Source organism: Anabrus simplex, chromosome 1 (genome assembly GCF_040414725.1).
Source record: "Anabrus simplex isolate iqAnaSimp1 chromosome 1, ASM4041472v1, whole genome shotgun sequence".
Taxonomy (NCBI): domain Eukaryota; kingdom Metazoa; phylum Arthropoda; class Insecta; order Orthoptera; family Tettigoniidae; genus Anabrus; species Anabrus simplex.
Genome location: NC_090265.1, coordinates 820665387 through 820688881, shown reverse-complemented (window position 1 = coordinate 820688881; position 23495 = coordinate 820665387). Strand labels below are relative to the sequence as shown.

At 37.8% G+C, this 23495-nt stretch overlaps 1 protein-coding gene across 1 annotated transcript in view; it reads left to right on the top strand.

Annotated features, from left to right (window-relative positions):
• Window positions 1-23056, top strand: part of LOC136857141 (serine/threonine-protein phosphatase 6 regulatory ankyrin repeat subunit B) — a 140122-nt gene extending 117066 nt beyond the window's left edge. Inside the window, exons 7-8 of the mRNA XM_068224986.1 lie at window positions 14107-14271; window positions 19547-23056. Of these exons, the coding sequence (XP_068081087.1) occupies window positions 14107-14271; window positions 19547-21208 (1827 nt within the window). The 3' untranslated portion in view covers window positions 21209-23056. The remainder of the gene's footprint in view (window positions 1-14106; window positions 14272-19546) is intronic.
• Window positions 23057-23495: the final 439 nt, after the last annotated feature.

Sequence of the window (23495 nt, the reverse complement as noted above, 5' to 3'; positions counted from 1 at the left end):
ATATTAATTATATGAGAATGAAACTGGAATCACAGATGAGGCTATTTGCAAATGATGTTATATCGATAGAGTAGTCAATAAGTTACAAGTTTGTGAACGACTACAAAAAGACCTAGACAATGTTGTGAGATCAACAGCAGACAATGGCATGATGGAAAAAGGGATGAAAAGTCAGGCTGATAGTTGCATCAAGTTTCATGGTAATAAAGTACACCACCGGGCGAGTTGGCCGTGCACGTAGAGGCGCGCGGCTGTGAGCTTGCATCCGGAAGATAGTAGGTTCGAATCCCACTATCGGCAGCCCTGAAGATGGTTTTCCGTGGTTTCCCGTTTTCACACCAGGCAAATGCTGGGGCTGTACCTTAATTAAGGCCACGGCCGCTTCCTTCCATCTCCTAGGCCTTTCCTATCCCATCGTCGCCATAAGACCTAACTGTGTCGGTGCGACGTAAAGCCCCTAGCAAAAAAAAAAAAAATTAAAAAAAAAAATAAAGTACACCAAACAGTCTGTGACTCAGTGCCACGTGTTGGGTGGCATTAAATACACTGACCAGCTGAGAGGACCAACAGCTTTGGGCGGAAGAGTCCTTTCAATTTTAATTACTGTGTTGATGGGGTGATAGTACCTCATGGGGATCACTCTGAGTACCTAGGTGTTAATACAAGGAATGATCTTCATTGAGGTAATCACATTAATGAGGTTGTAAAGAAACGTTACATATCTCTTCACATGGTTATGGTATTTAGGGGTTGCAGTAAGGATGTAATGGAGAGAGAGTGTAAGTCTCTGGTAAAGTAAACTCGTGTCCTCCTCCCAAAGTGGTGCAGCTATTTTCAGGCACACCCCCAATGGAGGTGAGAAGCATGTACCATATTAACCACATACCAGCCCTCCTGCAATTCTTACATTTCTGGCAGTACTGGGAATCAAACCCAGGCCCTCAAGGACGGGAGCTAATAGTGCCAACTGTTCCACTACAGAGTCAGACAAGTCTCTGGTAAGACCCCAATGAGTATGGTTCCAGTGAATGGAATAATTCTGTCAAGGAAAATGTTTGATAAATTTCTATGTTTTTTTAATAATAATGTTATTTGCTTTACGTCCCACTAACTACTTTTTAAGGTCTTCGGAGACGCCGAGGTGCCGGAATTTAGTCCTGCAGGAGTTCTTTTACGTGCCAGTAAATCTACCGACACGGGGCTGTCATATTTGAGCACCTTCAAATACCACCGGACTGAGCCAGGATCAAACCAGCCAAGTTGGGGTTAGAAGGCCAGCTTCTTAACCGTCTGAGCCACTCAGCCAGGCTCTATGTTTTTTAATACATTGAAGAAAAGGCTAGGTCACTTAATAATAAAACAAGCTAATATTTGTGCAATACCTTCTACATGAAAACATTCAGTTAACTTACTCATACCTGAATAATATATGCTATTGCTCATAAGTATCCAAACATGACAGTTTACAATTATTTTAAATTATTGCAATAAGTTATCTATATATTAAAATAGTTTACTAAAAGCAGCTTTACAATTACAATTAAAGTTAAAAGTACAATAGCTCTACCTTTTCAGTACTTCAAGTAAAGTGGGTTACTTTACAGAAGAAATATTTAGGCACTAGTTTCAACCCATTATCAAGGTCGTCAACAGCCAAAAGCGCGAGTTGCACAATGTATCAAATAGTTCATAGAAATTGTAAAAAAGTCGCAAAAACATAGTAGATTGGACACTATAAAGATGAAGAAGAAATAGTCACAATTGTGGTAAAAGTTTCAGATAATGCATAAAATGCATAAATTAATGCACTTGGCTGTTGTTGAGAGAAGAACTCAAGATGATCAATTTGGATGTTGAAGAATCTTGAGACTTGTAATTCTTTCATTATGAAGTTCTGACGCCTTGCGCTGTGATCTGTTGGACGTATTGCATAACTTATGGATACCGATGAATCTTTAGAGTTGTGTATCACTCGTCATGAGGGTTTTTTTTTTTTCTTGCTAGTTGCTTTACGTCGCACCGACACAGACAGGTTTTATGGCGATGATGGGACAGGAAAGGGCTAGGAGTGGGAAGGAAGCAGCCGTGGCCTTAATTAAGGTACAGCCCCAGCATTTGCCTGGTGTGAAAATGGGAAACCACGGAAAACCATTTTCAGGGCTGCCGACAGTGGGGTTCGAACCTACTATCTCCCGAATACTGGATACTGGCTGCACTTAAGCGACTGCAGCTATCGAGCTCGGTGTCATGAAGTTCTAACAGCTATATTTTTCATCAAAGGTAGTACTGGTGTTAAGAAAGCAATTTATGCACACGTAGTGAACAATGTAGAATGATGGTACTTAGATGTCATTCAAAGAGATTAAAGTCCTTAAAAAACTGAAGGTAAAAGTAACGCTTGAAAGTCAAAACAATTCTGTGATGCAGCTGGAGAAGATTCACAGTTAAATTTGGCAATAAGTGAAATAAACAATATTGTTAGCAATAAAAGCCAAATTAGTAAAGGAGGTAATGAAAAAGTGAAAAGGATTAATAGAAACAGCAATAAAAATATGTAATGTGTAATATGTGAATCACCTTGCGCTGCAATGTGTTGTACGTATTGCATAACTTATGTGACAGGAAGTACATGTAAGGAACATAAGGAAGGGAGGGGGAAAAATAGGTAGGACAGAACAGAGAGAACCGGGGAAGGGAGGGGAAAGAGAGGAGGGTCTAATTTAAGGTGGGGGTCGCGGGTGAGGGAATACGAGTGATTGCTGAGGAAAGGTGCCATAAAATGAATGGAAATTCGATTTTGGGTTAGGTAAATTAAAATTTCTAAAAATAACCAGCAAGTCAAATAGAATGTTGATTTTCTCAAGAATGTAATTTAGGTTATAGTTTGAGTTGAAATATTAATCTAAATGTATGAAACAGTTTTCTGTTATATTAAATAGTGGGCCTTTGTTTAATACCTTAAGGATTTCCATATCTTGCTCTATGTTAGTAAAATTATGGTTGCAATCCCTCCTCTTGCACGCCGATGACCTGAAAATCCTAAGGGAAGTGTCTACGCCTGATGACTGTGACGAATTACAGACTGTTCTCAATTCGTGTGGTGACTGGTTTAAGAAATGGAATCTTTCTCCCAATTTTAAGAAGTGCAATACAATCTCCTTTTCACTGCTAGAGCAAGGAATGAACACTGCATATACCATCCACGGAAATACATTGCAATCGGCTTCTCAGATAAGAGACCTAGGTGTTATAATAGACTGTAAACTAACCTTCTCTGCTCACATTCACTCCATAAAATCCCGTGCTATGCGTACTCTAGGCATTCTTTACAGGTTTACTGAAATTAATGATAGTAACGCCTTGAAATTATACTTTGTCTCGTATGTTCTCCCCATTATTGACTTTTGTTCCCCTATTTGGTCCTCATCTGCTATCACAAACATATCTCAACTAAATAGTATTTTCAACTTTTTCACTTTCATTGTTAAGACTCGCAATCCTGTTTTTAAGAACAAAACTAAATCTGACATTATGAACTACCTGGGTATACTTGACCTGAGAAGCCGTTTACAGTTCTCTGATCTATGTTACCTCCATAAAATAATCAATGGCTACACCAAATGTAATTCTCTTCCAGCGTACTTCCCTATACACATTCCTCCCCGCCCTACACGCAACCGGCGCACCCATCATGTGTCCCATCCGCGCCTAACCTTACAACAACGCTCTATCTTCCACCGTCTCCCTACTCTTGGTAATTCACTACCCGATATCGACATATTCACACCTTTCGCATCCTTCAAACAAAAAATTAAAAGATTCCTTTGAAGTTCTCTCCAGGTTTTCACTTTCTTCCATCCCTCCAACCCTTGACCTTTCTTCTTCCTAATTTCTGAAACCGACACTTTCCAGTTACCGTTTTCATTGTTGTTACATTGTTACTGTTAAAATTGTTAACTATTGTTGTTACTTAATATTGTTGTTTATACCTTTGTTATTTTTTATACTTATTTAAATTTATTATTATTATTATTATTATTATTATTATTATTATTATTATTATTATTATTATTATTATTATTATTATTATCAGTGTAAAATTGCTCTCCATAGGCTGTATCTAATAATTAAATAAATAAATAAATAAATAAATAAATAAATAAATAAATAAATAAATAAATAAATAAAACAAAGGCCCACTACTTGATATAACAAAAAACTGTTTCATACATTTAGATCAATATTTCAACTCGTACTATAACCTAAATGACATTTCTGAGAAAACCAACATTCTATTTGACCTCCTGATTATTATTTTTAGAACTGTTAATTTAACTAATCCAAAATTCATTTCTCATTCAATTCATGACACCTTTCCTCAGCAATTACTCCTATTCCCTCACTCCTCAGTCCCACCTTAAATTAGTCCCTCCTCTCTTCCCCCTCCCTTCCCCGTTTCTCTCCCATCTGTCCTACCCATTTTTTCCGCTCCCTTCCTTATCTTCCTTACTCTTACTTCCCGTCACATAAGTTATGCAATACGTCCAACACATCACAGCACAAGGTGATTCACATATTACACATTACATATCTTTATTGCTGTTTCTATTAATTCTTTTCACTTTTTTATTACCCCCTTTACTAATTGGGTTTTATTACTAACAATTCTGCCTGCTGTCATTTCTTAATGGATACAGTACTTTTGCATCCATCTCTTGGCACAGGCCAGAGTAAAGTGTAGCTTCCACCGAAGTCCCAGTCAACATCCATGGCTGTGACAATATGGAAGTTGCTGGGGTATGGGTAGTGCTGAGTAATGACATTCAGAGCATGACTAGTGCATCTGAGTGTTATGAAAGGTGCTGCTCATAGGGTCAGTCGTGCTGCAATAGTACTTTCTGACGCAGTGAGGAAAGCAATGGCAAACTACCTCACTCCTCATCTTGCCTAGTACGCCTCATTTTGGTGCTGCCATTGGTTTTTGGGGTTTCCTTATAACCGCATAAACTTTGGTGGTGCTATTTGAGGATCCAACCAGCCTCTGGGCTGATGACCTAACAGACACAGACTACTAACAATATTAATTTTGCGTATTTCTGAATTGAACTGTGAATCTTCTCCACCTGCATCACAGAATTGTTTTGACTTTCAAGCGCTACTTTTATCTTCAGTTTTTTAAGAACTTTAATCTCTTTGAATGATATTTATGTACCATCTTTCTACATTGTTCACAACGTGTGCATAAATGATTTTCTTAACACCACTACTACCTTTGATGACATACAGCTGTTTGTTTTTGTTTTTTGTTTTTTTTCACTAGTAGCTTTACGTCACACTGACACAGATAGGTCTTACGGCGATGATGGGATAGGAAAGGCCTAGGAGTTGGAAGGAAGCAGCCATGGCCTTAATTAAGGTACAGTCCCAGCATTTGCACGACCAACTCGCCCGGTCATACAGCTGTTAGAACTTCATAACGAGTGGTACACAACTCTAAAGATTCTTTGGTATCCATAAGTTATGCAATACGTCTAACACATCACAGTGCAAGGTGTCAGAACTTCATAACGAAAGAATTACAAGTCTCAGGATTCTTTGACATCCAAATTAATCATCTTGAGTTCTTCCCTCAACAGCTAAGTGCATTAATTTATGCATTCTAAGCATTATCTGAAACTTTTACCACAATTGTATTTCTTCTTCATCTTTATAGTGTCAAATTCACTATGTTTTTGCAACTTTTTTTTTTTTTTACAATTTCTATGAACTATTTGATACATTGTGCAACTCGTTCTTTTGGCTGATGATGACTCTGATAATGGGTCGAAACTAGTATCTAATAAATGTTACTTTACTTAAATTTGCATTGAAAAGGTTGAACTATTGTACTTTTAATTTTAATTGTAATCACAGTTCAACACAGGCCATTCACAATGAGATTTATTGTCTCTTATTTAATAAAAACAGCTTTGGCAAATCCATCCATCCATTCTACTGGACCAGTTTGCTTCATTTTTGTTTTATTCTCTCTGTAATTACCTACCGGTGAATCATGAGACAGTGATAGGACTCTAAGTTCAGCCAACTTCGAGTCATCATAAAATCAAATCATTAAATTATCACTCCAATAATGCTTACAACTTTCACCCTCTTTATGATTCTTTAGATAAACATCATAACAATAAACAGCAATGCAACATAGACACCAGTACAACTCACTCTCTATGGCATTGTGTGATATAAATTACCCTAATGTGCAATACATTCTGTACTTAGCAGGTTGCTAAGCAGCTAACACTTTCATTAATATTCTGATATATGTGATTTTCATCCTTAGTAATATCATTGCATGCAGCCAGGTTTGATTACCAACTGTCAAGCCAGAGAGTAAACACTTCCTCTCATCATGGAAGAATACTATTCCCTGCTAGATGCACTTTGATTCTCTAAACTTTCCCAGCTTCAAAATATATTCAGTAGATGGCAGAGCGTTAACTTACGTACTGCTAAGAGGAAAAAGTCTACGTACAAACAGATCTCATCGTGACATACACCTTAGACATTATCTGGGAACACTTATTGAAAGATAACCTAGCTACTCTAGAATGAGTGAAGGCCATGTATCTTAAAAAAGTCTCTGCCAGTAAAAAAAAAAAAAAGCTCCTTCAAGACTAACTTATGAGCTTATGAGACAACTGTTCTATATAGAAGAACTGCGATTAAAAATACCATTGCCTTCAACGACACAATGGCAAGCTTTACATCAAGAACTGCAGGATAAAAAAAGTGAATATATGGATAGATTTTTACCAAATAGGTGGCATGATAACATGAGAATGGATGAAGTCTGAGTATGAACTGCGGCATAGCACAACACGCTTCTTAGTAAATGTTCATAAAACCATTGAAAAGGGAAGGCAAAACAATATGACTATGACAGGCATATCAAGATGAGTTATCTGACCCATTTATAATGAATGCTGCGGTTCTCTAGCTCTAAGTTAGTTTATGAAAACTTTCAGAGATTTTAATATTAAAAATTTATATCACACAATGCCATAGAGAGTGAGTTGTACTGGTGTCTATGTTGCATTGCTGTTTATTGTTATGATGTTTATCTAAAGAATCATAAAGAGGGTGAAAGTTGTAAGCATAAATAATATTATTTAATAAATAGTATTGGCTGCCTGATTAATTGATTCCCCCTATGGGTGGGGGCAGTAGAATAACACCCACAGTATCACCTGCCTGTCGTAAGAGGCGACTAAAAAGGGCCTCAGGGGCTCTGAACTTTGGAGCGTGGGTTGGCGACCATGGGGCCCTCAGCTGAGTCCTGGCATTGCTTCCACTTACTTGTGCCAGGCTCCTCACTTTTATCTATCCTATCCGACCTCCCTTGGTCAACTCTTGTTCTTTTCCGACCCCGACGCTATTAGGTTTGCGAGAGCTAGGGAGTCTTTCATTTTCACGCCCTTTGTGGCCCTTGTCTTCCTTTGGCCGATACCTTCATTTTTCGAAGTGTTGGACCCCTTCCATTTTTTCTCTCTGATTAGTGTTATATAGAGGATGGTTGCCCAGTTGTACTTCCTCTTAAAACAATAATCACAACCACCACCACCTGATTAATTGATATTTTCACTCTGGCAAAGCAAGAGCAAAAGTGTGGCTTTGAGGATGAGTGCTAGCCCTGTCTATTGTATAAAGAATACTTTCTACTCTCTGCTTTCTTGCTGCATTTGTTCACATTGTTAAGACAAGACAGGCTGACTTTTTTTTTTTTTTTTTTTTATTATATAATTTGATTGGTCATATATCTGGCCAAATAACTTCTGCTTTGGTAATAGAGTAGACCATGCAACCAGCGACTCACTGCCAGGTGTTGGGCAGCATTAAATAACCTGACCAGCTGTGAGGACCAATGACTTTGGATGGAAGAGTCCTCTCTGCAGGGTGATGGACCCTCAGTGGAGGAAAAACCACTTAAATATCTGCAAGCATCTGATCCATAGTGGGCAGCTTGTAGCTTCTGCCCATGTTAGTAGCAGCTGTTTCACATCACGTGTAGACAGCAACAGGAAACCAGAACACAAATTTAATTCCCAAGAACAGCAGTACGGAGAGAAGCATGAGCGAAACTACCGCTACTGATCATAGTATTAGGAAACCAAGATCTGGCAGGGGAAGAGCTCATAGGAAGGCCTCTCAGTTGCCATCAAACAAAATCCTTGCCCTAAGGTACACAGAATGTTTAAGCTAGGAATGTGGAATGTGAGAACACTACTGAAAACTGGGAAACTATAGAAGAACTTAAAAACACTACTCAAGAAGCATCACATGATATTTTGGGTGTATGAGACATGGTGGCTACAAAACGGGGACTTCATTACAGATGGATTCAGAGCTATACATAGCACAAATGGGTGTAAGGGAAGTAAGTAATTGTGTAGCAGTTATCCTGCATGAAAATGGTCTAGGAATGTGATCAAAAACCACCATGTAAACAACTGTCTGTTCATGGAAGGGGTAAAAGTCTTCCCAGGTGACCTGGTGATCAGGGAGGTGTACTGCCCATCATGAAAATATCCTGATGAAGTAGAGCTGATCCATGAATAAACCATCATCATCATCCTCATTATCATCATAATGGGTGCCTTCAGTGCATCTGATGGCTCACATGGCAACTCAAAATATAATGGAAGATATGGATTAAGAATTATGAACAGAAGAGGCAAGAGGCTGATTGAGTTTTGTGAGCAAATGAACTAGTATAACAAACACTCTCTCTGAAGTGCTCTGTCAGGGAAGGTATATGTGGAAAGCACCTGGTGATAGAGAATGATTATAATGTACTAGCTGATGTACCCGTGCTTCGCAACAGAATTCTACATTGTATACAGAATTCTAGGCTAGGCAGTGTATACGTTGTGAGCAAAATTGTATTATATTGCATAGCTCCTAACATTACCCTAGAAACGCGACGGAGAGGTCACCAAACGTCTATTCTCATATGAAGACTGTGTTAGGGAATTTTCATTGTAATGATAGGCCCGCTTGCCTACCATCAGTCACCACCAGGTTGGGGAGTTCCCATTATAATGGCAGACACTCACTCTCCACCAGCCACTTTACATCCTCAGAAAGACTGTCTTAGTGGTTTTCCCAACTGAAATGAACCTAGGTCATTGCAATGACGTCAGTAGGAATGGCGCGATTAAAAGCAATGCTTTCATATGAAATACTCCATCAAATGAAAGACTACACACTTTCTCACTTTTAACGAACAGTACTATGCTGGAATTCCAGAGCTGGAATGACCAAGCCGCAGACAGCTGTAATCCGTGAACACTCTTCGTCTTTTTTCGGCGGTGCGCGGGGGCGGGGGGTGGCGAATAGTGGAGAGTCCCAGGGCTAAAACTATGCCCTTTTACTAATCTGTTTCCTAGGAGCAACCGATATGTCGGAACATCTCAATTCACTGCCAGAGGAGAAGCCCCATCTTCGCTGCTAATTTGGAATTAAATGAATGTAGAATTTAATAAAAGTGAAGAGGAAGAAGCTTTTCTTAAGAAACAGCTCTTTTCAGGGTTGACTTTTGAGTTATATAGTGAATTGTGGTGCTATAATTTGAAATAGGCTTAATTTGTAATTCTAGACCAGGTCATACTGCTGCTACTGTTACCACTACTACTACTAAGCGAGCCTCTGCCGTAAGTGTGCACACAGCTCATTCAAAAGAGTGCATCAGAGTAGGGATCGAATAGCTGGAATACTATGATGAACCAGTGTGTTACGTACCTGCAGTATCAGAAAATGTATGAACCAGAGGAGTGGCATGCTAAAGAAGAAAGTTTTCCAACTCCCCAGCTATTTCCCGCCAATGTTCAGTCAGGCTGTTATATTCGATACGCAGTAGTAATCCCATCTATCGCAGTTGAGCGGCACCATTAGAAACGAAGAAATCACAACAAACAATGGTCAATGTAAAGTTATTGTTGATCAGTAACAAATAATGGTCAATGTAAAGTTATTGTTGATCAGTGTTATGTGCTTTCGATATTGTAGGCCTTCTGAAATACCACTCTTATCATAGTCAGTACAGTAAAACTGAATGAAACATAAATGATCGGAAATTGTGTTGTCTATAACATTTGTTATGTAGTACTTTTCAATAGCACCAATAACATAGGTACCGGTATTTAAAAATTAAATTTTAGGCACCTTCCCCTAAACTACCATTTCATCTCGGGCGAATAAAATTATTTACAGCCTAGACTGTAGTTTCTTATTCCTTGACTCTATATAGTGGTTTTCATTAAATTCTGTTAACCCATTTTCTCGTAGCTCGCCGCTGATATGGACTTAGGAACAAAAATGCAAATTCGTTAATATCTGTGTTATCAGAGCCGGTACGGTAAAAATGTATAAGACATAATTGATTGGAAATTTAATTCTATATAACTTTAGTTATATAGTATTTATCAATAGGACCACTACTAATATAAATATTCGATAATTAAATTTAAGGCCTTCCCCTAAACTAACATTTCACTCAGCATGAATAAAATGATTTATAGCCTAGATTGTAGCAGCTCATCCCCCAACTTTACATACCGATTTTCATTAAATTCTCTTCAGCCGTTTTCTAGTGATGCGTGTACATACAAACAGACAGACAGACAGACAGACAGACAGACAGACAGACAGACAGACAGACAGACATTACGGAAAAGTAAAAAGTACATTTTCTTCTTACTATGGACATGACCGATACAGAAATACAATTATTTTCAAATTCTGAGCAATGTACAGACAAAATTCTTATTTTATGTATATAGATTAGTTAGAAAGCAATATTAGATTTTCTAACTCCATACCTGTAACTAGGTTAGGTCGAAGCACAGCTACCCTGGACCTGATATCAACAGCGACCACAATCTAGCAGAAGCTAAGTGTAATATTAAGCTCAGGAAGAGTGCAAAAGCAGTCTGACATAAATGGTATGTGCAAAAATTGTACGAAGTTGACACAGAGCATGAATATGTAGAGGAGACAAATCAGAAGACAGGAATTCTTGGTAATAGTGTTCAATGGGATGGAATAAAGTATGCAACAATGCAACTGCTGGAACAGTATTAGGAGAAAACCAATTAGAATTAACAAAAACCAAGGATGACCCCAGAAATATTACAACTCATTAATGAAGGAAATAAGGAGAAAGAGAAAAGAGGTGTGGGGAATTACAAAGAGATTTGAAACCAAATTACTGCAAAATACTGTGATGCAAAGGATGACTGGATGAAAGTCACCAGTGAAAATAAAATACAAAGACATGATCAGTGGAGGGATGGATAAAGCATAGTACAGCATCAGGTCTCCGCAGTACAAACTAAGAGCACGATTGTCGAGAACAAGAATGGAAATCATTAGCCGAAAATAAAGAATTCTCTGAATGTCCAACTCGTTGGCTGAATGGTCAGCACACTGGCCTTCAGTTCAGAGGGTCCCGGGTTAGATTCCCTGCTGGGTCAGGGATTAATTCTTCTGGCTCGGGGACTGGGTGTACATGTCCATCCCAACACTATCCTCATCATATTCTGACAACATACCACACTACCAACCACCACAGAAACATGCAAGAGTGCTTACATCCCTCCATATAGGGTTGGCGTCAGGAAGGTCATCTGGCCACAAAACAGGGCCAAATCCACATGTGCGACACAATTCACACCCGCGACCCCACAGGTGTGGAAAAAAGCGCTAGGAAAAGAAGAAGAGTTATGTGAATGTTGGAAAGAGTACATTGAATATATGTATAATGGAGGGAATGTAAGAAATACTACTATGTACATCAAAGAGGAATTAGAAGTTGACAGATAGGGCTCACCAATCACACTGGCCAAATTTAATTCACAGACCGTTATGAGACAGGCATAACTCCTCCTTACTTCATCCAAAGCATAACTGTTGCACTACCCAAGAAACCTATGTTACTAATTCTTCTGTTTACAGAACTCTCTTTTCTATCGCTTGCTTCATGCACAGTTAAGATGCCTGTTTGCGCACTCTGATCACTCCTATTTCTGCATGTTATGAGTTAGGGCTAAAAAGCTGCCTAACAGGTAGAAAGTTACTTGACCAATTTTACAACATGCAACCGCACACGAACTCTAGATTATAGTTTATTAATTATGCACTTCCTATTTCGGGTACTGGCTATTTCTCCAGGCTACAACTATTAATATTGTTCGATACTACATATTCTGAAACAGATTCTTTGTATGCTTTATGCGAGTTCACGGCACAGCCTCCTTCGCGTCCAACTTCCACAGCGAGGAAGAATAAACAACCCCACTTTCCACTAAGCGCTCCCTTTCTATCAGTTTAGACAAAGACACCACACAAGGGTAACCCCCACACACTCTATTCCTCTGTGTAGATAAGAGCTTGGTTCCCACGGTCATTCCGATCGAGTCATATAACGAAAGGCGATGAATGTTAACACATCAGATCAGACCAGAGCACTCAGTAAATTGTGATGAAATTTTCTATCATTTTGGTCTCTTTGAATTTCGTTCATAGGAGTAGTTATCATCCTAATTTCATAACTGCCTAGGCCTGTCGCACTCCTCTGGGACAATGATTAATGACTGACAGATGAAATGAAATGATAATGGAGTGTGTTGCTGGAATGAAATATGACAGGGGAAACAAGAGTACCCGGAGAAAAACCTGTCCTGCCTCTGCTTAGTCCAGCACAAATCTCACATGGAGTGACCGGGATTTGAATCACAGAACCCAGTGGTGAGAGGCCGATGTGCTGCCGCCTGAGCCACGGAGGCTTGGTACTCATGACAACAGACCTTGAAAAATGAGTGATGACATTAAAAGCAGTATCCATGAACATAAGTTACACAAAATTTTCCAAAGCAACCAAGTTATTATAATCATCACTCAAATTCAAAAGAATGTTTACATCCTGACTTGAATATTGCTAGAATGCATTCAACGTACCTTGAATATTGGTAGTATCCAGAGTCACCAATAAAGCTTAATTCTTTCTGTAACATCTTCATTAATGATTTTAAATTAGGATTTGATATGCCTAGTTCAGATTCTTGTTTCATATGTAACAAATTTTAGATACAGACAATATCTGCAGAAAATGAAGCAGAAGACAGGTGCATAAGTGTGGATAGCAAGTTGCATCACTGACAAGCTGAAAAAAGGATATGAAGCATTACTCCAAGATATGCCTATTGGTGAAGAAACTCCTTGGTGTAGATTTACAGCAGGTTTTGTTCTGTCTGACAATCACTCACTCCCACATATCCTACCAGCGTCAATATGCTATATACAACTTTGCGATCAGTAATGCCTCAGGAGCCTACACAGTGAATCTCTGGCTTGAGAGCATTGTCAAAAGAGGTTCAAGGGAAATAGTTTCATGTTTGTCCCACTATATGCAAGAACATTACCAACCTTTAGTTGCTGGTAAGGACAGGAAACTTATAATCTGGTCCAGCTGTTGAGATGGACAAAACAACAACTGGCAAATGGTAGCATTTCTTTAGTATTTAGTGAGACTGAAATATTTCAGTGAAGTCAATCAGAATTTCCTGTGTAGTGGCCATGTGACAGGAATTTCACACTGATAGGAAAAAGGAAGAAGGAAGAAAGTATGTCCTGTATATGTTCCTGAACAATGTTATTGAGTCAGCTCAACTACACTTGGAAACTGATTTGGATATACAACATTCTTATAATTTTGAAATGTAATATAGCTCATTATTAAAAAAATTAGAGCACATTTTCTAGATGTTTCAGTTCTGGAACAAAATCTGAAGAAAAATACTGATTGCAAAATAACATTGGTTATCTTCAGACAACTCTACCTTTCTTTGATTATCAAAAAGGGACAACATACTAGAGCACTTGAGGGTGTTTGGTACCACTAAACATAAAAGTGGCAAAAGTAATATGTATGAACCATCCAAATCATTCCACCAGAGCAACTCCATCCAGCATATGAATATATTCTTCCAAAGAGTAAGGAGAAGAAAGCTAATTAATGTTATTTGCTTTACGTCCCCGTAACTACTTTTACAGTTTCCGAGAGACACAAAGGTGCCGGAATTTAGTCCTGCAGGAGTACTTTTACATCTCAATAATTCTACCATTACAAGGCTGACGTATTTGAGCGCCTTCAAGTACTGCCGGAATGAGCCAGAATCGAACCTGCCAAATTGGGGTCAGAAAGCCAGTGCCTCAACCGTCTGAGCCACTCAGTCCAGCAAGAGAGATGAAAACTGATCTGTTGGCCATGTGTGACTTTTTGGAACCTCAGTACAGATAGTTCTACCAGAACTTAAAGGTGTAAGAACACAGTCTTTCTATTGTGACTGCTAGAAAAGAAGTGTGTACCGGTAATTATTCTCTGTTCAGGGAAGAATAAATTTTTCAATGTACCTAATTTAGGCAAAGAGAAAGTCAACAATGTTATTTTGTATTAATACAGGATAATAATATAATGTTTATAGGGTTTAGGTATACAGTGTCACAGTACTGATATTCTACTACACTTGAAAAACTGAATTAGATATGTAATATTTTTATCATTTTGAAGTGTTATAAAGGTACATAGGCCTAATGATTTATAATTTGAGCTGTTGAACATTATTATTATTGTTGTTTGCATCTGCTATCTCAATAAACTTGTTATATTAATAAAACAAGAGACTGAATGCTGAAAGGCATAATGGTCTGTAATGTTAATGTATAATATTATTATTATTATTATTATTATTATTATTATTATTATTATTATTATTATTAACAGCTTTACTGGCCACACTGGACCACTTGAGTCATTTAGTTCTTGTGATCTGCCCAGATTTTTTCATTTATTCCGATTGTAATTTTCTCAATTTGTCTGAAATCACTATAGTCCTGTGTGTCATTTCAGGTGAAAATTTGTGTCTTAAGAAGGGTGTTCATTTTATTTGTTCTTTGTATCTGCTATCTCAATGAACTTGTTATATCAATAAAAGAAGAGTAATTAAACAACATGAAATTATTTTTCTGTGCATGTTTGTGTACACAGGGTGTCCCAGGAGGAATGGTCAATATTCAGGGATATGACAGGAACGATTGTTTGAAGCAAAAATACTTCATGTGGACATATGCCCTATTCCGAATGGTTTCCGAGATAGAACACATTTAATGCACATTTGTTTTTGGGCTAGTAGCACGCACGTGCGTGTCTTACCCACCCAACCTCTTTGACGTTCTGTTCTAGCCCAACCTACCTCAGTGCTTACAACCTCTTACCTTGGGATATCTTTCTGTCATTAATCTAGCCCATGGAACGTGCAGTTGTCTTGGTATGTTGCGAGTGAAGTAGTGCAAAGGATTTAGAGTGTATCAGAGAGAAGCATTGGTTAACCGTGTTTGTACACACACTGGCTAACATGCCACACATATGCACTAATGAAGAATATGCAGATATGGTGTATGTTTATGGCTTCTGCAATGGTAGTGTTCCTGCTGCTGTTGAGGAATACCACCAGCGCTTTCCGACACACTGAATTTCTGATGGTAGGGTGTTTACCAGAGTTTTCAGCACAATGCGCGAAACAGGTATTCTTCAAAGTTCACATTTTTCTTCTGAACATATAGTTCATCAACCTGTGCAGGAACAGCAACACATTGTTGAAATGGTGCAGAGTAGTCCTACTACCAGCACATAGCAACTTTCTGCACGCATCAATGTCACGCGAACATGTGCATTACAAGATATTATAATAATTCCGTATTGATGGTTTTCACTTTACAGTGGTGAAAAAATGAGTGTATCCTCTTTATTCAATACATTATATATTCCATCATTAGATGGAGTAATCAAATTCAAACATGTTTCACCTTGTTTGATCCATCTTCAGTGCAAAAAGGGGTGGGTGAAATAATTTACATAATGTAAGCTTTAAAATGCCAAAAAACATAATGAAAGAACATATGAAAACACAAAAGAGAGCCTAGACAGAAATTAAATTAGCACAATATACAATATTTACATCATCATGTGGAGCAAAAAACAACTCACTGCGACAGAATTCAGTGAAAAGGGGTTAATACAAAAACATAATTAAAACTAAAAACTGTGTTAACATAAGAAGAAAAGAAATGAAAACAAATGATACAGATGGAAATGAACAATAAGTGCCATAGTGAGGTTGTGGACCTCTTAGTTTACAAAATATTGGTTTTGTAAAATATTGGTTTTGTAACAATACAAAATAGGATGAAATCACTGTTGAAAATTCAGGCAGAAAATCTATCTTTGTAGAAACCCATAACATCGAATTGGCTAGGAGGGGAGCGGGAGTGAACAAGTTTGAGAAAACCAAGCCTGACATAACGTGCAGGCGAAAAGCCTGTGACAAGGAGAAACATTGATGAAATTTAATGTTTCAGAACAGCAGCATTCTCAATATCATCTCAATGCTGCTGAAACTTTAAATTTCATCGGTGTTTCTCCTTGTCACAGGCTTTTCGCCTGCATGTTATGTCAGGCTTGGTTTTCTCAAACTTTTTCGTTTCCACTCCCCTCCTAGCCAATTCAATGTTATGGGTTTCTACAAAGACAGATTTTCTGCCTGAATTTTCAACAGTGATTTCATCCTATTTTGTATTGTTACAAAACCAATATTTTGTAAACTAAGAGGTCCACAACCTCACTATGTGCACTTATTGTTCATTTCCATCTGTATCATTTGTTTACATTTCTTTTCTTCTTAGGTTAACACAGTTTTTAGTTTCAATTATGTTTTTGCATTAATGTTTTTGTATTAACCCCTATTTCACTGAATTCTGTCGCAGTGAGTTTTCTTTTTTTTTTTTTCTTTTGCTCCACATGATGATGTAAATATTGTATATTGTGCTAATTTAGTTTCTGTCTAGGCTCTCTTTTGTTTTTTCGTATGTTCTTTCATTATGTTTTGGGGCATTTTTGAGCTTTTATAATGTAAATTAGTTCACCCCCCGCCCCTTTTCACTGAAGATGGCTCAAACGAGCCAAAACATGTTTGAATTTGATTACTCTGTCTAATGATGGAATATATAATGTATTGAATAAGGAGGATACACTCATTTTTTCACCATTGTAAAGTAACATGTGCATGGTGAACATTATAGGCAGAAACTTGTACCCATTTCAAAACATCAAACAGGTTGGGTAGGTAATCAGTCAATCAATCACTACTGATCTGCATTTAGGGCAGTCGCCCAGGTGGCAGATACCCTATCTCTTGTTTTCCTAGCATTTTCTTAAATGATCACAAAGAAATTGGAAAATTATTGAACATTTCCCTTGGCAAGTTATTCCAATCCCTAACTCCCCTTTCTGTAAACAAATATTTGCCCCAGTTGGTCTTCTTGAATTCCAACTTTATCTTCATATTGTGATCTTTCCTACTTTTAAAGACACCACTCAAACTTATTCGTCTACTGCTGTCCTCACACGCCATCTCTCCTCTGACAGTTCAGAACATACCATTTAATCGAGCAGCTCGTCTCCTTTTTCCCAAATCTTCCCAGCCCAAACTCTGCAACATTTTTGTAATGCTACTCTTTTGTCAGAAATCACCCAGAACAAATTGAGCTGCTTTTCTTAGGATTTTTTCCAGTTCTTGAATCAAGTAATCCTGGTGAGGGTCCCATACACTGGAACCATACTCTAGATGGGGTCTTACCAGAGACTTATATGCCCTCTACTTTACATCCTTACTACAACCCCTAAATACCCTCATGACTATGTGCAGAGATCTGTACCCTTTATTAACAATCATATTTATGTGATTACCCCAATGAAGGTCTTTTCTTATATTAACATCTAGGTACTTACAATGATCCCCAAAAGGAACTTTCACCCCATCAATGCAGTAATTAAAACTGAGAGGACTCTTCCTATTTGTGAAACTCACAACCTGACTTTTAACCCCGTTTTAACCACCGTCCATCTCACAACACTATTGAGGTCACCCTGCAGCCGCTCACAATCTTGTAACTTATATATTACTCTGTACAGAATAACATCATCTGCAAACAGCCTTATCTCTGATTCCACTTCTTTACACATATCATTGATATATATAAAAAAACATAAAGGTCCAATAATACTGCCTTGAGGAATTCCCCTCTTAATTATTACAAGGTCAGATAAAGCTTCGCCTACTCTAATTCTCTGAGTTCTATTTTCTAGTAATATAGCCACCCATTTAGTCACTCTTTTTTCTAGTCCAATTGCACTCATTTTTGCCAGTAGTCTTCCATGACCTACCCTATCAAATGCCTTAGATAGGTCAATTGCAATACAGTCCATTTGGCCTCCTGAATCCAGGATATCTGCTATATCTTGCTGAAATCCTACAAGCTGAGCTTCAGTCGAATAACCTTTCCTAAACCCAAACTGCCTTCTGTCAAACCAATTATTAATTTTGTAAACATGTCTAATATAATCAGAAAGAATGCTTTCCCAAAGCTTACATACAATGCATGTCAAACTGACTGGCCTGTAATTTTCAGCTTTATGTCTATCACCCTTTCCTTTATACACAGGGGCTACTATAGCAACTCTCCATTCATTTGGCATAGCTCCTTCAACCAAACAATAATCAAATAAGTATTTCAGATATGGTGCCATATCCCAACCCATTGCCTTTAGTATATCCCCAGAAATCTTATCAATTCCAGCTGCTTTTCTAGTTTTCAACTCTTGTATCTTACTGTAAATGTCATTGTTATCATAGGTAAATTTTAATACTTCATTAGTGTTACTCATATCCCCTATCTGGACATTAGCCTTGTAACCAACAATCTTTACATACTGTTGACTGAATACTTCTGCCTTCTGAAGATCCTCGCATACACACTCCCCTTGTTCATTAATGATTCCTGGAATGTCCTTCTTTGAACCTGTTTATGCCTTAAAGTACCTATACATACTCTTCCATTTTTCACTAAAATTTGTATGACCACCAATTATGCTTGTCATCATGTTATCCTTAGCTGACTTCTTTGCTAGATTCAATTTCCTAGTAAGTTCCTTCAATTTCTCCTTACTTCCATAATCATTTCTAACTCTATTTCTTTCCAGTCTGGACATACATGCACCCCACTAATCCAAAAACAAATGTATATTAAATTTATATCTCAGAAACCATTCAGAATAGGGCATAGGTCCATATGAAGTTTTTAGCTTCAAATGATTGTTCCTGTCATATCCCTGAATATTGACCATTCCTCCTGGGACATCCTGTACATAAATTATATCACTGATACTCTTTCCTATAAATTAGCTTAAGAGGATTATGCAATGTTATTCTGGGAAGGTATTCAGTTGGTCAATACAATTTAATATGACTATTCTTCTGTTGAGGTAATATCATTCCTTAAACATGTTTGTATGTTTATGAATGGCAGCTTAATATTCTGAATAGACCTTGTATTATAAAGAGAACTTGAGATTGTATTAAAGCAAACTTTGTTGCAGGTTCCAGGACCATTACACGTCGCTGCTCATAATGGAAATCTGGAAATCGTTTCGTTACTCCTTGAACGAGGGGTGGATGTTCACAGTAAAACAACATATGGGTATACACCTCTGCACATGGCATCACTGAAAGGACAGGCTGAATGTCTGTTGAGCCTTCTGCAAAATGGTGCTGAGGTTAATGTGTTAAGTGCCGATGGCTTTACAGCTCTACACATAGCAGCTATGGATGGGTTTCCAGACTGTGTAAGCGTGTTACTAGACAATGGTGCAGATGTCGACATCAAATCTGACGATGGCTTCACCGCCCTCTACATGTCATCAGAAGGTGGTCATTCAGATTGTGTGAAGGTGCTTACAGAACAAAAGGCAGATGTGAATATGAAATGTACTGGAGACTGCACGGCTCTTCACGTTGCCATCAATAACCATCATACAGATTGTGTTCAACTTCTCCTTCAGTCATCAGTGGATGTTAATATAAGAAACAATCAGGGATGCTCAGCTCTGCACATTGCAACAGAGAATGGTTATAGAGACTGCATCAGACTGCTTCTTGCTTGCAATGCTGAAGTAAATGTGAAATACGATAAAGATATTACACCTGTCTACTTAGCAGCTAAGAATGGAGACGCTGAAAGTCTGAAATTGATGATTGACCATGGAGCAGAAATTAATTCACAAACATCAGAAGGGCTTACACCCCTGCATGTAGCTTCCCTCAGTGGACATACAAAATGTGTAGAACTCTTACTACAGAATGGAGCAGAGGTGGATTCAAAATGTGGTGGAGGATTTACTCCTCTTTCCTTGGCTTCACAGAATGGTCACACAGACTGTATTGAGATGTTATTACACTCTGGAGCTGATGTGAACACAAGGAGTTCTGAAGGGTACACACCTCTCCATATTGCAGTTCAAACCAATCATAAAGACTGTGTGCAACTTCTGCTGAAACATCATGGTAATGTCAATACCCAGTGCAAGAAAATGTGGACTCCCCTTCACATAGCTGCTGAGACTGGTAACAGAGAATGTGCCCTAACTCTTCTGGAACATGATGCTAATATCTTGTTAAGGACAATAAATGGCTCAAGCCCCCTTCACATAGCTGCACAGAATGGGTTTGTAGACTGTACTCAGCTACTTATTGACAAAGGTGCTGATGTAAATGCCAGAAATATGGGTGGTTATACGGCACTCCATCGTGCATGTCAGAAAGGCTACAAAGACTGTGCTGAGGCTCTTGTAGCTCATGGAGCGAGTATTGATGCTCCTAGTTCAGAAGGGGCTACTGCATTGCACATGGCAATAGTGTATGGCTTTGTTGATATTGCAAAGTTCCTGATAACAAAAGGAGCAAACATCCATGTGAGGACAAATTATGGACTAACCCCACTGTACGTGGCAGCAGGGAAGGGATCCAAGGATTTAGTAGAGTTCCTCATTATGGCAGGAGCAGATGTGAATGGTTCAAGTGGTAAGGGGAACACTCCACTTCATGTAGCTTCAGAGGTAGGAGCATCAGAATGTGTGAAGTATCTCATAATAGCTGGAGCAGATGTAACCATAGCTGGGGAAGGAGGTCGTACAGCATATGAAGTGGCCTTAATGGCAGGTCACTCTGAGTGCATTAATATTCTTTCAGAATACATAGACTGAAGTAATATTTTATAAAAATCACTCCCTGTTATACCCACCATTGAAAAGTTAGTGTTCTTCCAATTACAGAAAGTATATTTTTGTAATCACTTCTGCTGAGCATTTCTGAATTTTAAAATATGACCATTTTTGGCCTTATATTGGTCCGTATTGACTAAGCTCATGGAAATAACTACATTGGGTTGTTGATGGGTCAGCCCTGTCAATATTTATTATAATCTCGTTAATTAATCACTGATCGTACATGTTTCGATAAATGGCCACACTCTTCTTCAACAATAATAAATCGTAAGCAAAATCTACTTACTATCTAAGACCATTTATCATTGATTACATGTTCGGCCCCTTTAAACAACAAGCATCAATCAGCAAGATTACAATTAAAACATTAATTGCTAAAAATCTTTATCTTAACACTTATCCAATGTCCACTAAAAGTTGCTGCATCTGTTCTTGCATTCTGAATCAAATTCAAGGGGATTGGGACCAGGAGCAGATCCAGACGGAGGGAACATACAACATGAAAACATTACAGTACCTGGGAAGAAGCCTTGACATGAAGTATGTGTATAAATGTTACATATCCAATCCAAGAACACAATTTTAGTATACATATTACCAAACCTCACTTTGAAATGTACGGATGTGAATTGATTCCTATGTAACTTCTTTGTTTTAGTAACATGATCTCTTGTCATGTACATTATAAACAGAGAAAAATGTTTTTTTATTGTTTGTAATTTATACTTTACACAAAGTGTTTAGGCTCAATAGTGACATAAAAGTATGTTCTGGAAAGTTTGTGTATATACAAAAATGATTTGCCAGCATCTATGCATGAAGTCAAAGGGAAAGGAAATTGCTACTTTGTTATTTTGAGAAAAATATCTTCTATAGATAGAGTATCTACATCTTCTAACTTTATATTACACAAAAATATTCTTAAAAATTGCTTTTTTTTTTTTTCTTTTTTTAAAGACGAGCATGCTGTTTATGGAGGACAAGTATGTGGAAAAAAATTTAATATAATCCTTGGTTCTCCACTCTGCTGCTGATTGGGATAATGTAGTAGTGAAAATGTGCAAATGAAGAAGTAAAAGTACTTTCATCAGCAAAGCATCACTGGTTAATTCTGGACATCCAGCATTCCAAAACAGAACACTATACTACTATTTTTTTTTAACTGCTTCCTTAACTTAAAGGCTGCCTAATATACAAAGCATATCAAAAAATCATTTTCAAGTTTTACATAAATTTTAACATGGAAATGACATTGATCACTTTAGATATAATGGGTATTTGAATAAAAAATTAATTTAAAAAATGGAAAAGGGCAACAAAAGAGGTGAGATATTAGATATCAATCCTGATAACTATACAAGTGATGGTGTAGAATGGCAATGGACACCTTTACCACTGACCTTCCTATGTCTCAAAGTACTGGATGGCATTACCAGCTTTATGCAGACACTCACAACAAAAATTTGGAATGGTCCCACGAGCACCAATGACCAGCCCAATTCAGGTTATATTCAGTGGCGTGCAGTGAACACATTCATTACCCCAGCTGCAAAAGTGTATTTTAAATGTAAGCAATCTTAGTCCTCGCTACAGTCCATCAAGTCAGCATTACAGTACCATTTTATAAGGCTGCATTTTTTGTGGAAAGGTCTACCTGATAAAGGTCTTAAAGAATATTTTCAACCACACACTCGCACATATTTCCAAATTGATATTCACAGCAGTGACGACACCATCATAACTTAATCTATAGCAGATTTTAAACAATGTACTAACAGTGTCGCCCGGTGACTTTTCGTGATAGTACAGTCATGGTTTTCACAAAAATACACTGGGACTATTTGTTTTTAACTTTAAAAGCCTAACCTAAACTGAATCAGCAAAGTTTAACTGGTATTTTACCGTTGCCAAACTTTTATAGTTTCACTTGCTTACTGAGTGTAGGCACATCAACGACAAACGAGGGGAAATATTCACCACGACGTATAACACATGTTATATTAATGAAGAATGCCATATAACTTGTGAAACCTTCACCTATAATCCAAGAGGAACACTACAAAAGTTCACTATATACCATTGCAGACAACCAAATACTGTACATAATTATTTTACTTTGCACTTAATTTTGTGTTCATACTGGGCAACCTAAATATTTTTCTGTGGTTATCGGAAAACATGCTACACGTGCCATCAGTGAATTGCTCGAAAAAACTTTATACATTCCGAAATCCAAAAATAAAATAAATTCTTCTGTATTACAATT